At 36.2% G+C, this 13,980-nt stretch overlaps 1 protein-coding gene across 1 annotated transcript in view; it reads left to right on the top strand.

The window, feature by feature from the left end:
- The first annotated feature begins 992 nt into the window (after window positions 1-992).
- Window positions 993-13,980, top strand: part of LOC124179822 (cardioacceleratory peptide receptor) — a 43,882-nt gene continuing 30,894 nt past the window's right edge. The window contains exon 1 of the mRNA XM_046564596.1: window positions 993-1,635. Within this exon, the coding sequence (XP_046420552.1) occupies window positions 1,423-1,635 (213 nt within the window). The 5' untranslated portion in view covers window positions 993-1,422. The remainder of the gene's footprint in view (window positions 1,636-13,980) is intronic.

Here is a 13,980-nt window from a genome sequence, read left to right as displayed (position 1 = left end):
TATATGGGACGTACAGTCCAGTCGAAAATCTGTCCAAACAAAAACATGAAAAGATAGAGGCTTAAGAAGTTTCAGTGAAATTGATCAAGTTAAACAAATTTAAAAAATATCCTTTGATCGATTAAAAATTTCATTGAGAATTTTTTAAACCTTTGTCTTATTACGCGGTTGTTTCAACACTTTTTTTACCCGACTGTACGCCCCATACATCCTCGAGTTATCGCAAAAGTAATTTAAAACTTTGAGTTTCTGTACTTTCCACTTCTACCTGCTTTTTCTGGTTTCTTATTCATTCTCTTCCTATTCTCCTTCCAGTTCTCCAAAAAAAAAAAAAAAAAAAGTGGATAAAATACGCATTGTACTAATAATAAAACTAAGAAGAAGAAAGATATAATTCTCATACCGAGGTACAAATGTTTATTCGCGTTATGACGAGGTAGTAAATGCCTGCACCCAGCATCAAAGGGATATTATATGTATACGTTCGTCGATCGTTTCGTACGGGTAATAAACCTATTCTCTGTTTAAAAAAAATAAAATAAGATAATAGTCAAAGAGAAAAATCGAAAACTGTAAGCCTACGTTATTCATATTTGTGTACATAGCAGCTGTTGTACAGTCGATAAATAATTTCTGCAAAACTATGATCCTGGAGCTTGCGGCGATGAATGTACGTACCTATAACTCTGATAAAAGCCATACGTTCATAGAACTGAACCGTGAAATCAGCTGATTTCATAACTCGTTTGTAAAAAGTTATTTTGGAGAATTTTTTGTAAAATGTATTCTCGACGCTCTGATTTTCGAACTTGATTAAACCGATGCACTGAATCTGTAAAAATTACGCGAATATCGATTAAAATTTTTTTTTTCTTTTTATTCAAGCTTATGTTCTCGGCAAAATAATCTATTTATAAAAATCTGATTGAAATTTTGTCATTTCAATTTTTTGGTGAAGAAGATTGATTATTTCGCTTGAAACTCACGGATGTGTATAACGTCGATACAGCTTTAATATTAAAAAAACATAATACGAAAGGTGGAAAAATTTGTGAATATCAGATAAACTGTGTAATTGAAGTGATGTAACAAACCGCAAAAAAGTGAACTTGATAAAGGTGTTTAGAATTGACGTGGAACGATTTTGACTTCCGATTTGAAATAAATTTAAAAGAATGCAGCGACAAGAGGAGCGACAGTGGAAACAGCAGCGACACGAGAAGCGGAAAGGTGATAATGAGAATACGGGTAACGTAATCGTGCAACACTGAGAGAGAGAGAGAGAGTAAGAGGGAAAAAAATAAATTGAGGATTGTAGAATAGAAGGGAAAGAGAGGAGGAGAAATGGGGCGGTTCGAGGCTCGATTAAATACCGATTAAAAAATGTAGTGCTTGGAACGAGGAGCTGATCCTCCGTCAGATATGTCTCTCGAAAATCTGTTGAAAACACCCTACGACGAATCGAATAACAGCGACGACTTCAACCAACCGACCGAAATTCCCGCTTCCGCCGCAGATTCGGCAAATTCAACGAACACCTCTGGATACGCTCACATTTACTTGAGCACCGTTCAAGTAGCAACCACCGGCACTCCAAATTCTTCCGAAAATATAAACCAGTACTATTTTTATCGGGTGAGTTTTTACAATTTTATTCTCTGTTTTATTCTGTTTCACAGGGGTGAAATTAGTAACGTTACCGTAAGGAAACATTGGGGAAAAATCACTATTTTCTTAACTCGAAAACGATTTTGAATGAGGCTGAAATTGGTAACGTTGTTGTAATGATTAATGTTTCGGAAAATCGTTATTTCACATTTGCAGGAATGTCGAAAAATTCAGTAACTCATAATAAGGCGAAATGTATTCATTATGCCTAGTATTCGTATTTCGTAAACTTAACTTCTTTGAAGTCACTATAAACTTGCAGAATAGTAATTTTTCGCCACAATGTTTTGTTACGTTAACGTTACTAACTTCAGCTTCATGATTTTGAAGGAACTAAGATTCTGAAATAATTTTATCGTGTTTTGTTTTATTACGGTTGACGAAATTTCAGACAATTCCAAAATCGTGAAATAACGGATTAACATCAGTATGAATCGTTACGATAACGTTGCTAACTTTAATATGATATTTTTTTCTCCATTTGTTGGTAATATTCACAACGATTGACCTCGAAAAATTTTCGAATTTATTAAGGCACACGGAAAACACAAGCTTATTTTATTTATGTTAAACATTCGACGCAGCCAAATCGAGAAGGTTTCTATTTAATCATTTTTGATTTGATTGAACATTTTACAGTTTGTATTTTTTTTTTGTGTTCTTGTTTCAGAATTGAGGATATACAAATTTTTGCTTAATTAAACATGTGTAAAATATCTCTGTAATTTCAATCCTTTACTTCTCAAACTCTCAATTCCTTTTTGGCTCTATAAAAAAATGCTTCAAAATGACGAATTTTTTGTAACCATTTTTAAAAAATCGTATTCTCTTAGAGTTGATCACAAATCAGATTTACATTCTGTTCAAATTGATCACGTTTGTTGTGAAGTGAGGTAAAAAATTTAAAACATTCAAGTCATATTTTGAAACCATTGAACATTGATTTTTCTGGATTCACAACTTTTAAAGTACCGTAAAAAAATTATGGAAAAAAAGTTGCTTGATATTGAGATTGCTCTTAAAATGAACTAAATAAAAGATTCAAGTTTTGAGAATCTTAAAAAAAGGCGAAACTATGAAACTATACATACTTTTCTCCTAATGTTTTCTGCAGAAATGTCGATTGTTTCGCTAAGAAATTTAATTCGAGTTACGATGAAACATAAATTTCGAGGAAATTGAAGGAAATGAAAGTTTTTGTCGATGCTCTGAAGCTCAAAATACAACAACTTTTTTTTTCACTCTTTCTTTCCGTCAAACAAATGAAATATTTTTTTTTTTCATCAGAAGATCGTTCCGATCAACTTATGTCTGCAGTGATGTGCGTTTTATATGCGTTATTTTGATGGTTATTTTCGAATCTCGTGTTTAATCGCGTGTAGATAAAAATCGTAACTCGAAAAATGTGTATACGTTGTACAAAAGCTAGCATCGTTCAAGAATAGCGCAATATTCAATCTTTTCAGTGCAGTTTCTCATAAATAAATATATTGAAAATTCTTCGAATAAGTATCTACAACAATATATCAACGATGCTCGCTTCAAGAACGAATTTCACACACTGAAAAATCGGAGCCTTTGTTCGCGGCTCGTTCGATCAACTTATTTTATAAAAAAATACGTAAAAAACGGGTAAAGTAATAGACGAATAAACATCTATTCACTTTTTATACGATACTCTTGCAATTATCGAGAAAACAATTTTCCAACCTCACGGACGGAGTTGAAACGATGATTGTACATTTTCCGTTACTTTCATTCACCCCCTCTCTTCTTCTTCTTGTTTTCGACTTTTCTTTCTTTTTTTTTTTTTAAAGGGGTAAAGTGGCAAATTATTACCAATCGATACATCGAGTCCCGATTGCAGGGCAGATCATAGAGGAAATGAAAAAGAACAAGATAGAGAAAGAGATAGAGAGAGAGAGAGAGGGAGAAAGAGAGAAAGATTTTGCAGAACCACACGTGTAACGGCGATCCTAAAACGCGACTCACGTGTGTATTTGAAACCGCGGAAGGACCCGAAAGGAGCGAACGTGATCGGGATCGTTGAAAGCTTCTTTGCAGCTCGCACTCAACTACACCTATCGACAATAAATGTACATCTCTATCCCGCGATCAATCATTCAATTAAATGATCAGTCGCTTACAGACGTCGCAATTCACGTTTCATTCGTTCTGCTGCGGATGAAAAACCATCGCCTCGATTCGAGCGACTCGTAATTCTCTTTTATGTTGTATAACCTGAATTCAAAATAGTTAGGCAAAGGTCCGACGGACAAGTTAGACACATAATGCCTACCAGACGTCCTCTCTAGATAACCAACATCCTATGGCCGACGCCAACCGGAGTTAATTCGTAATGACACGCGTAAATTGAACAGAAATGTCAAAGCCCATTATTCAGTAATAAATATTATTAGTTGTAATACGAACTCCCGTGGGATTTTATTTGGGCCAGACCGGCGAGCAACATCTTAAGAGATAACATATTTAAATGACATTTATACGCTATGAAAGTTGTCATATTTTTGTTCGATTCTTTTATACGTTCGTAATACTTTATTACAACAAAGAATTTTTCAAGTTGAACTTGAAATTCATACTAAGAAACTAGAAAATCTTGACTGAGTGTTGAGTCTCACAATAATAAAAAAATAAAAATAAATAAATAAACAAACTCCCGTTATACAATAAAAAAGACAAAAACTGGTGATTGGAAAAGGATTGGAATACAGTAGATTTACGTGTATATATGTAAGAGCTAGAAAATGATTTGGGAGACTCGTTTCGCAGTCGCAAAACGTGGAATAATATTTTTCAAATCTAGGGATTTTTTTTTAACGTGAGAAAAACGGGGGCGAGGTTTAAAATGGATCCGAACGCACGCAGCTATCGCGAGAAACTCTGCAGGACTCCCACGTTCTATACCGAGCAGCTAGCTCCCCGTGTATTCTTGGTGCGGATGCCAGATAACAACTTGATACGGACAAGGATACTGTGAATTGGGACACGTAGGTATACATGGCGGTCCCGATAGTCGAGGGTTTTGAAATTCGAATATCGAAAAGATGTTCGTGAAAGAAATTCGAAAATGACTTTAACTCTGGTACATTTCGGATGTTTTCAGCATTACGATAAATAATCGTTATTTGCAGCTTCATTTCAGAAGGTTCTGAGTAAAAAAGTGTTTGTTCGACCGAAGAAAGTTTATTTCCTTTATCGAATCGGCTTTCAATTATTTCTTTTCTTAATTTTGTTTCCAAAAAGAAAATTCACACAAAAATCCTCGTGTTTTGAGAATTTTTGGGCTTGCGGTAAAATTCTACGAATCTTTCGCAAAGTTTGAATATAAAATGAACGTTTTACGGTATCGGAAACTTTCATCAACCGCGGATGAAAAACTTGGACACATCTGATAGTTGATATTTGTCAAGATATGCGGTATTTAGGTTAAAAATATAAAAAAAAAAGAAAAAAAAAACTTCAGGACATGAATGGCCGGTCAAAGAAGTAATACGAAGAATAATTCTCCAGTTGAATCTTCAGACTCGAAGTTTAAAACGCATTCTAGGATGAACCGAGAAAATGTATACATATATACAGGGCGAGGCATTTAAGTTGGCAAACGCGAATAACTTGAAACGGAAGTATTTCCGAGATAAATGTTTCAGACAAAAGTTTTATCATCATCGGAGTGGAATCTAGAGGCTATAATTTTTTCACATTGGTGAACGAAATCACGGTCGTATGAAGGTCATTTTCGGTTTTTCAAACGAATACCCCAAATTTTTTATTCATTTTTTTACAGATACGTTTTTTTATGCGAAAAAATAAGCAATTTTTGTTCAGACCGTTTTTGCGTCTCGTCAAATTGCTTTCGAGTGATTGGGCATTCTCAAAATTTAAGAATGCGTCTTACTTAAATATGTTTTGCACAAACCAATTGCAAAATGCAATAAACAGAACGATTCCACACCACTCTGTTCAAGCAACAAGCTCACAAAAATTGCGTCTAATTTTATCATACAAAACACGAATCACTAAACAAAAAAAAAAAAAAAGAAATAGGGGTATCCATTTAAAAAAACAAGTTGACCTTCACATGTCCGTCAACTCATCCAATCACCTGAAAAAAAACTATGCAACCGTTAGATCCCGCTTCGAAGGTGATAAAACTTCGGTGTTGAACATTTTTCTCGAAAATACATCATTTTTAAGTTATTCGCGTTTGGCAACTTAAATGCCTCACCCTGTATACATATATGCTTATCAGCCTTTCACCGGTTTTCAAGCGGGTCCATTTTTGAGGTAGAAATCTTCCGTCGATCCGTATACCTATGCCTGCGTATATCATGCCGCACACACAAACACATAGACAGTATGTACAATATATATCTCGAAGGAAGAGTCGGGTTTTCATGGTGGGTGAAGGTGGTACACATAAGACGGCAGCCTAACGGACGTGTCAATTATCGATTACCACTACCGACATGTGTGGTATAACGGGTAGAAGAAACGGGATAACCCGGTGTCGTTAAAGGACAAAACGTTCGTCCTCCCGCGGCTCTTAAGGTCCCCCGGAAATTCCCCCACCCGGCATTCAAACCCATACGTGGACAGCTTTTTCCAATTTTTTTCCCCCCCTCAGCGGCTCTATATACCCCTTTTTACATGATTTTATTACTGTTATCATTATTGAAGTCGGCCCGGCTCTTTTTTTTTTTTTTTTTTTTTTTCACGCCGTTCAACGTTAATAACCAGAAAGGATATTCCAGGATTTGCGACTTGTGATTATATCGCATGTGCGATCAAAATGTCCACATTATTCTCTATCTGATTCGACCCAATTTCCTTAATATCAGAATTCAATCCGTGTTCTCTGTTTTAAATCTGAAAAACAAGATTCGGCAGAAACTTTGCGTGATATATCAAGTTTCTTAATATCCACGATGTCAGATTTTCCGAATATTTTTTAAGGAATTTTGGATGATATGGTCAACGAAGAAAATATGCCCAAAACATCAGAATGGGATTGAAAACATTATGCAGAGTTTGATATTTGTGAACGGTTGAAATATGAAAGCTTTTCTTAAGTTTATGATGTCTCACGATCAGCTTGTATTTTTCGAATTCTCTTGGATTGGTTTCAATCACATAGTTGCTATATTGTTTCATTCGTGTTCACCGTAATTCGCGTGAATAACATTGATGGAGATTTTTTACCTGGTTCTTTTTCTCTTTTTCTGTAACTTTTGTTAAAACTGTGGGTCCGATTTATTCTTGAATCTATTCATTTAGTCGCCAAAAATAGGACTTAAACTAATTTCATTCGGACATACCACATTACGATATAAATCGTATATCTGTAATACAGCTGAGTTGAGACCGCACAAAACGCGGCTGACTCGCGCAGTTTTTTTGCTGCAACTTTTATGGAAATAGACAGAGAGGAAAAACAGTTCAGGAACGAAAGAAATTCCGAGTCTAGGATTTTTATTGCCATACGTGTAGTGACAAAAATGAAAACAGTTGTTAGGGAATAACTTGGGGATTGCGACGGAAAATGGAATTTTTTCTATCAGTGAAGCAATAATATTCTTCGTAAATCTGAAAAAATGTATATTCTTAATATATTTATACGTCAATTTTGTCGTTTTTTGAATTCAATTAACTTTTATATATATGTTTAAAACTTTACTTGTTGGGAACAAAAATTTATTCACTATTTGGAAAGAATTATAATCGAATCAGTGAAAAGTCTTTCACCAACTACGCGAAGTAAATTGTTTAATCTTCAACTAAGTTCATATTCAAACAAGAACTTATTTTCTGAAGCTAAGTTAACGATAAGAAGAATTTTTTTTCCTCGCAGCGTGAAACAAATTTTCATACAAGCTCGCCGTCTTGTTTTATTCTTACTCTTCCACTTTTTGGAGCATCCGGCTTTTGAGAAGAATTAGAAGAAAAAGACGAGAACTAATTTTAACCCTCATCCTCCTCCTCCTTCCTCTTCTTCATCTTCTTGTATCTCTTTTTAATGGACTATTCATTACACCTTCCGGAAGCTTCGGAACGCTTCGATACACATCGTTTGCCATGAGTTAGCAGAGTCAAAGGTACCTACAACAGTTTCTACGGCATACCTGACCAACATCAAAGTCTGATTGTGAGTAACCGACGACGAGATGCAGTTAAATTTACATTACAGACTGATGAGGTAGTTTGCAAAGCGGTGCACTTCTGCACTGTGGAGAATGTTATGCTACAGATTGAAAGGTGCATTATATTGTTCACCTACTCGTGTGCGTACTGTGACATACACATATGGGCAACTGCATAAATTATCGACACTCAATCCAGGGTGAAAACTTCACTTTTTTTCAACAATTCTAACATCTTCTATATTGTATTTAGATGCAGTGGTTCGAAAGCGTGGGGGTAAAAATATAGAAAGATCAAAACATCGAAGGGCTAAAATATCGCATTTTTAAAGAAGCGAAAACTTGATTTATCGAATTAAAAAATGTTGAATATCAAAGTATGGAGAAGCAAAAGCATCGAAAAGTCAGAACATAGAATGCCAAACTGTAGAATCGTCAGAATTCCTCTCGATAATATTTTATATTTTGACCTTTCTGTATTTCAACTTTCTATATTTTCAATTTTCTACACTTGGATTCCCCACATTATTAAATTCTACGTATAAGATTTTCGCTTCTATGAAAATTCGACGTTCTGGTCCTTCTACCAATCGGTAATATTAGTTTTTTTCCCCTACTCGTTGGAAAAAATTCTGTTCAATCGGTCGGTAGGATTCTCCGCACAGCGCGTAGTTCAATAAGTGAAGCCTTGAAATCACAATCCGATCAAGAGAGCCGCATTTTTGAGGAAAGGTCTGTCAGGCCATTATAAAACGCCTGCGAAACTTGCAGAGCACCCGTTTCCCGGGGATTTTGAGCTTCTTTTTTTTTGACTCGGCTGCTGGTTCGTTCGTCCGTTGACTGAAGATTGCTAAAGAAATCCGATCATGGGTACGTATTCTTTCGAAGCAAGCGAAAGGGCACGGAGGATGTGGCGGTAATGGCAGTACCCTACATTTACCGACTCGCTTATGGAGATTACAATGTCAATTGAGTCGGTAGCGGTAGGAAATCTCTTTACCAAAGATCTTTCGCCTTATAGTTGGCAAATTTTGAGTCAACAATTCGTCACACTCCGCACGCGATGCTGGTTGCTGTGTACCAGGCGTAGTCGTTGTTGCCTAATACATCTACAATACACATACCTATAACTACAAGCGAGGATCTTGGTGCCGTATAATATACTGTTAGAAAATGAGCTGGTTCATTACGCCGTAAACGTGTGTATTATACAACGCTATAATTAATGGTAATTATATTGTGACACTCATTACACTCAACTTGGTAATCATATTTAATGACAGGCGGAAGAATGTCAGCTCACTTTTCATGTATATTGAAATTAGAGCGAGAAAAAAAGTGTGGGAAGGTACTTGTCATTAACTTGACTAATATTGTGTTTTCACTGATCTAGGGTTTTCAGCGATTCTGAAAATGATTTACAAACGTCTTGGAAATATCTTAGAATTTATGACTCATCGAACCGAAAATATCCTATACGTATGAAAAGTTTTTGATTTTACATTCAATTCCAAATTAAAATCGATGAGTGACCGACACTAAATTTTACACGACAAATTCATGTTGTTCCCGTGCGTTTAAAATTTCTCTGCTTACCACGTGATTGTTCTAATGTCAAATTTTCAATCGCTCAGAAAAAAAAAACGAATAAAAAAATACGCTGAATCTGATCCACATTATTTTGACTTCTGATGCTGCATGAAAAAAAAATCATTCGAAAAATACAAAGGTTCCGAAATCAGGTGCATTGATGTTACTAAATATCCTGTTATTTCAAATTTAAAGGTTACAGAGTTAACCCAATCATATAATGACTATGCAGAATATAGACGAAAAAAGACCAAAAAATATACAACTACCGCGAATTTATTTTCATTGATTTATATCATTGAATTCACCTGCAGAATCGGGTTCAACACAATTTTTATGACTTGGCTCTGGAAGCTTTACGAGAAATCGCTCTCAAGTCAAGCTGCGAGAGTGAAGAATCCCGCTTTTTTGCACTTGCTGCACTTATTCATTCATTCATTCGTTCCTGTTTACCGTATATCCGGACGTTTGAATGGACCGCGTTCTGCCTAATAGCATGGTGGTAGCCTTTTCTTTTTCTTCTTCTTCTTCTTCTTCTTCGTTCCTCCAATGTCGACGAAGGAGATAGACGATGGATCGACTTCAGCCCTTAGCCAAGCTGCTCCTGCATTAAATATGAGGAAGACGTTCACCGGCTCCCCGCGCATATGAGTATACAATAATAACAATAATAACAATAATAATAATAATAATATGGGCTTGCATCATCGTCTTGTGATATTTCTCCCAGGGAGCTAACGGGCGCGTTTAACGAGCCGTAAATCTGTTCAACAACCACTAAATTTTTTATTTATTACGGGAAAAATTTGTCAAATTTACAAATTCGCTAACCTATTCATTTACTTACGACGGTATTCTCTTTTCTTTCCTGTTCTCATACCTTCAATTTTAATCTTGCATCGCTTCTTTACCCGACCATTTACCAGACCGGAAACTTGCCGTGAAACTTACCACTCAATGCCGGAAGATCAGTAACTGAACCTGGATTATGAATAGCTATGTAGAAGTACAAAATATATAGATTCGGTTGCCGCTTCGTTGGCGTTGAGCAGTTTCACAGAAAACTCCCGTTATAAAATGTCACTGCATCCCTTTTGAGCAAAGATGATGACGTTATTTAAGCAGTGGATAAAAAGAGTATAAATAAGTAAACGATCTTATCGATCGATTCAACTTATGAACAAATTTTGGATAGTTTTTTCCCTTCACAAGTGGGTGGAACAAACATCAGGGGAGTATGAATATGGAGGCATGGAAAAAAACGGACACAAAAAATACGTATGTAAAATACATGGCAATATATATACCATCGAATATACGAGACGAATTTATTGACGACATCTCGCGTCACTCGTTTCGCTAAGCTTGTGCAGGCAATTTGTTGAGAAGGCGCGAGAGAATTTCATAGGGCGCCCGAGATGCAAAAACATGAAAGAAGACCGAGGGTATATTGAATGGCTGGTGATATTTGTGTGGGTGCAGTAAATTTACACGCAAATATCTGCGTATACAGATACTTTGGTGTGTATGTGTGGGTTTGACAAAAAAGCGTTGGATCTGTCTTCTCTCGTCTTCGCTTCAAGTGTCGAGTCTTGTCGTCCCAGAAGGTTCAAAAAAGAAGAGTTATTTCGCCGAAAGTATTCGATGTGTTTTTACTCCGAGGAATTGCACGATTGAAATCCGGTCCAACTTGTCTCCTTTACTCAATTATTACATATTACGTATGACGCGTTATATTTTATGATCACATTGTACCGTATTATTTTACAAAGAAAAAAGTATATTAATTTTTGTTTTGGCGGAGGTATTTGGAATTTTTTTTCCTTTTTTTTTTTTTTTTGTGTGATATTTCACGTTCCAAGTCTTTTTCAAGTAGTAAAAATTCTAGTATATTCTTTCCGTTTCGCTTTTCGAAGATTATTATTCTCTTCGGAAAACTACTTTCTTGCAATTGCGCTAAGGTACATTTCATTCATCACGTTGGTGTCGTTCAATATTTAGTTTTTTGCGGTCACACATATTGATTTCAATTAACATACAAGAATATTGACTTGACCGTTGAATTAATTTGTGAAAAATCGGATTCTATGCCAAACAAGGTATCGAAGAGTGACATCGAACGCATCTACACGGCTTTAACGATTCTAAAAAGTGATTTGGAGTGAATAATCGACAGAATTCGTAGTTCTTTTTTATATTTGAGTATTTCATCTTTGTTGCATTTTTAGGTTAATCATCGCGTAGCATACGAGAATGCCTGTAACGATTCCATAAATAGTCTAATGAAGAAAAACTATATCCAATGCCAATTGAAAGTATAAAATGTTTACGTACAATTTACGAATATCGGGAGTCTTCTGTGAAACTTGCCACTCAACGCCGGTAGATACGCAACTAAAACTGCAATTTGAATATGTAGAAATACGAAATGTAGTTTTGGTTGCCTATCTGCCGGCGTTGAGCGGCAAGTTTCACGGAAAATTCTTGGCATAGATGTAATATTGAAGTAGTTATACGAACGCAAACTGAAAGAGTCCCCTAAAGGTAAAACGATGAAAAACAGAGAGTGGGAAAAAACGTGAATATAACAATAAGGAAAGGGAAAGGCGACAGCCGATGGCACAGGATCCGAGTTGATAGGGGAGCGACGGAGCAGAAGAAGTGACAAAGCGTCACTCGAGACGCACAGGATACGTACCTACGTACATATAACGTACCTACATAACGAGTAAATGTAGAAAAAAGCTTGAGAGTTTCTTAGACCACGCGCCCATACGTAATCGATGCGGAATTCTTCGGAGCCGTTTCGTTATTCCGCTTCATCGTCCGCGCCGCGATGTGAGCTGGGAAAAAATATGTGAAAATATCGAGGAAAAATAGATCGAGACTTTTTTTTCGTGCCGTTGAATCAATTTTCTTTTTATAAATTGTCGGAACCCGTCATACTGAAGAATTTATTTCTTATCGAGGGATTTTGAAAGCTTCATTTCAAACTGAATGCAAACTTAATTGGTTCACGGAAAACCGCGGAGACGTTTATGTTCATTCTGACATTCTAAATTGGTTATTTCACCAGCGTATAATTTAGGCAATCTGGTTCTGAGTACGATATTTCAAAGAGAGATTTCGTATTATGAAATTAGAACTGATTTCGCTTGAAGCAAAGTACCGAAGATCTTAGAACAAGCTAGTATTCAAATTCCCAGAAGATACATAACTGTTTTGGTAGAATACATATGATATTGTAATTGATTATTCACAGCGGCATTTGACAATCATTTTAAGATTTTCACGAACCAGAAACGTGACAAATTAGACTTTTAAAACATACCTACTTCATAAACCTAATTAATAAAATTCCTGTGATTGAGAAACTGTTTTCGGAAATACGTCGTTTCGACTTATATGGATTTCCACAATCCTTTCAATATACCATGGTATTTATTCATGTACTTATTTGAAGTACTACACACGTCGTTTTTAATATGAAGTAATTTATTTTGCTGGTCCTTATTTTGGCAGTATAACATCACGTCGCGTAGCTACAAAATAATTGCCCCGGACGTCGTTAAAGCTCCATTGAAGATCTTACAATGCCCTCGGGTACGTTATTCAGCAGACTCGAGATCCGATCTGCCCTGGAATGTAGTTCCACAACCCTGCCTGAGCCGACTCAGCCTTGGAAATAATTCTAATCCTCTCAAGGCTCTCGGGAATTTAGCGATTTGTCCACGCAGAGGGCAGGAGGGGAGGGGGAGGGTAACTATGCACGTGGATAAACTGCCTAGAAGCAACGAGAAATTCCTTCCGTCATCGCCGTCGTCGAATATGTACTGTTTTATTTCGTGGTTATGTTACACGGCCAATTTAACATCGTGCGGGCAAATACGCCTGCATTTATGCAATTAAGGATACATTTTGCATAAATCCTCCTGCATTTATGAAATTCAAAATACATTTTACATAAATCCTCCTGCATTTATGCAATTCAGGATACATTTTGCATAAGTCCCCCTGCATTTATGCAATTCAGGATACATGTTACAAAAGTCTGCCTGCAATTATGCATTTCAGCATACATTTTATCTAAATCTGCTTGCATTTCGGCAACTGAGAGTACATTTCACCGATCGAAATTTGTTTCGTCCACTTCACGACCAATGGTTGATCTGTGAAATCTACTCTTAAGTGGCCAAAATTTAGGCGAATTTCATTCAAATGTATTCTGGATTGTATAAACGAAGGGGCATTTACCGTGTGTTAATTGTAAATTGTCCGTGTAACATTTTCACGAAATAAGCTGGTACAACATAATCAATACGCTTTCAATCGACAATCGGTTCTTAATTGCGAGATGATTGTGAATGCATGACTTGTTCGAAAAATCGCAAATTACAGGGTTAAACCTGAAGATTATACAAGGTGAATTCATAACGGCGAGAAATAATAGGATGTATTGCGCATGCGCGAATTTTATACCTTCGATTGTCCGACAGTACAGATACAAAATTTGCACATGCGCAGTATATCCTACGATTTCTTATCGTTAGGAATTCGGCCC

This window comes from Neodiprion fabricii, chromosome 4, assembly GCF_021155785.1.
Source record: "Neodiprion fabricii isolate iyNeoFabr1 chromosome 4, iyNeoFabr1.1, whole genome shotgun sequence".
NCBI lineage: Eukaryota > Metazoa > Arthropoda > Insecta > Hymenoptera > Diprionidae > Neodiprion > Neodiprion fabricii.
The sequence above is the reverse complement of the archived record's forward strand: the minus strand, read 5'-3'. Positions and strand labels throughout refer to the sequence as shown.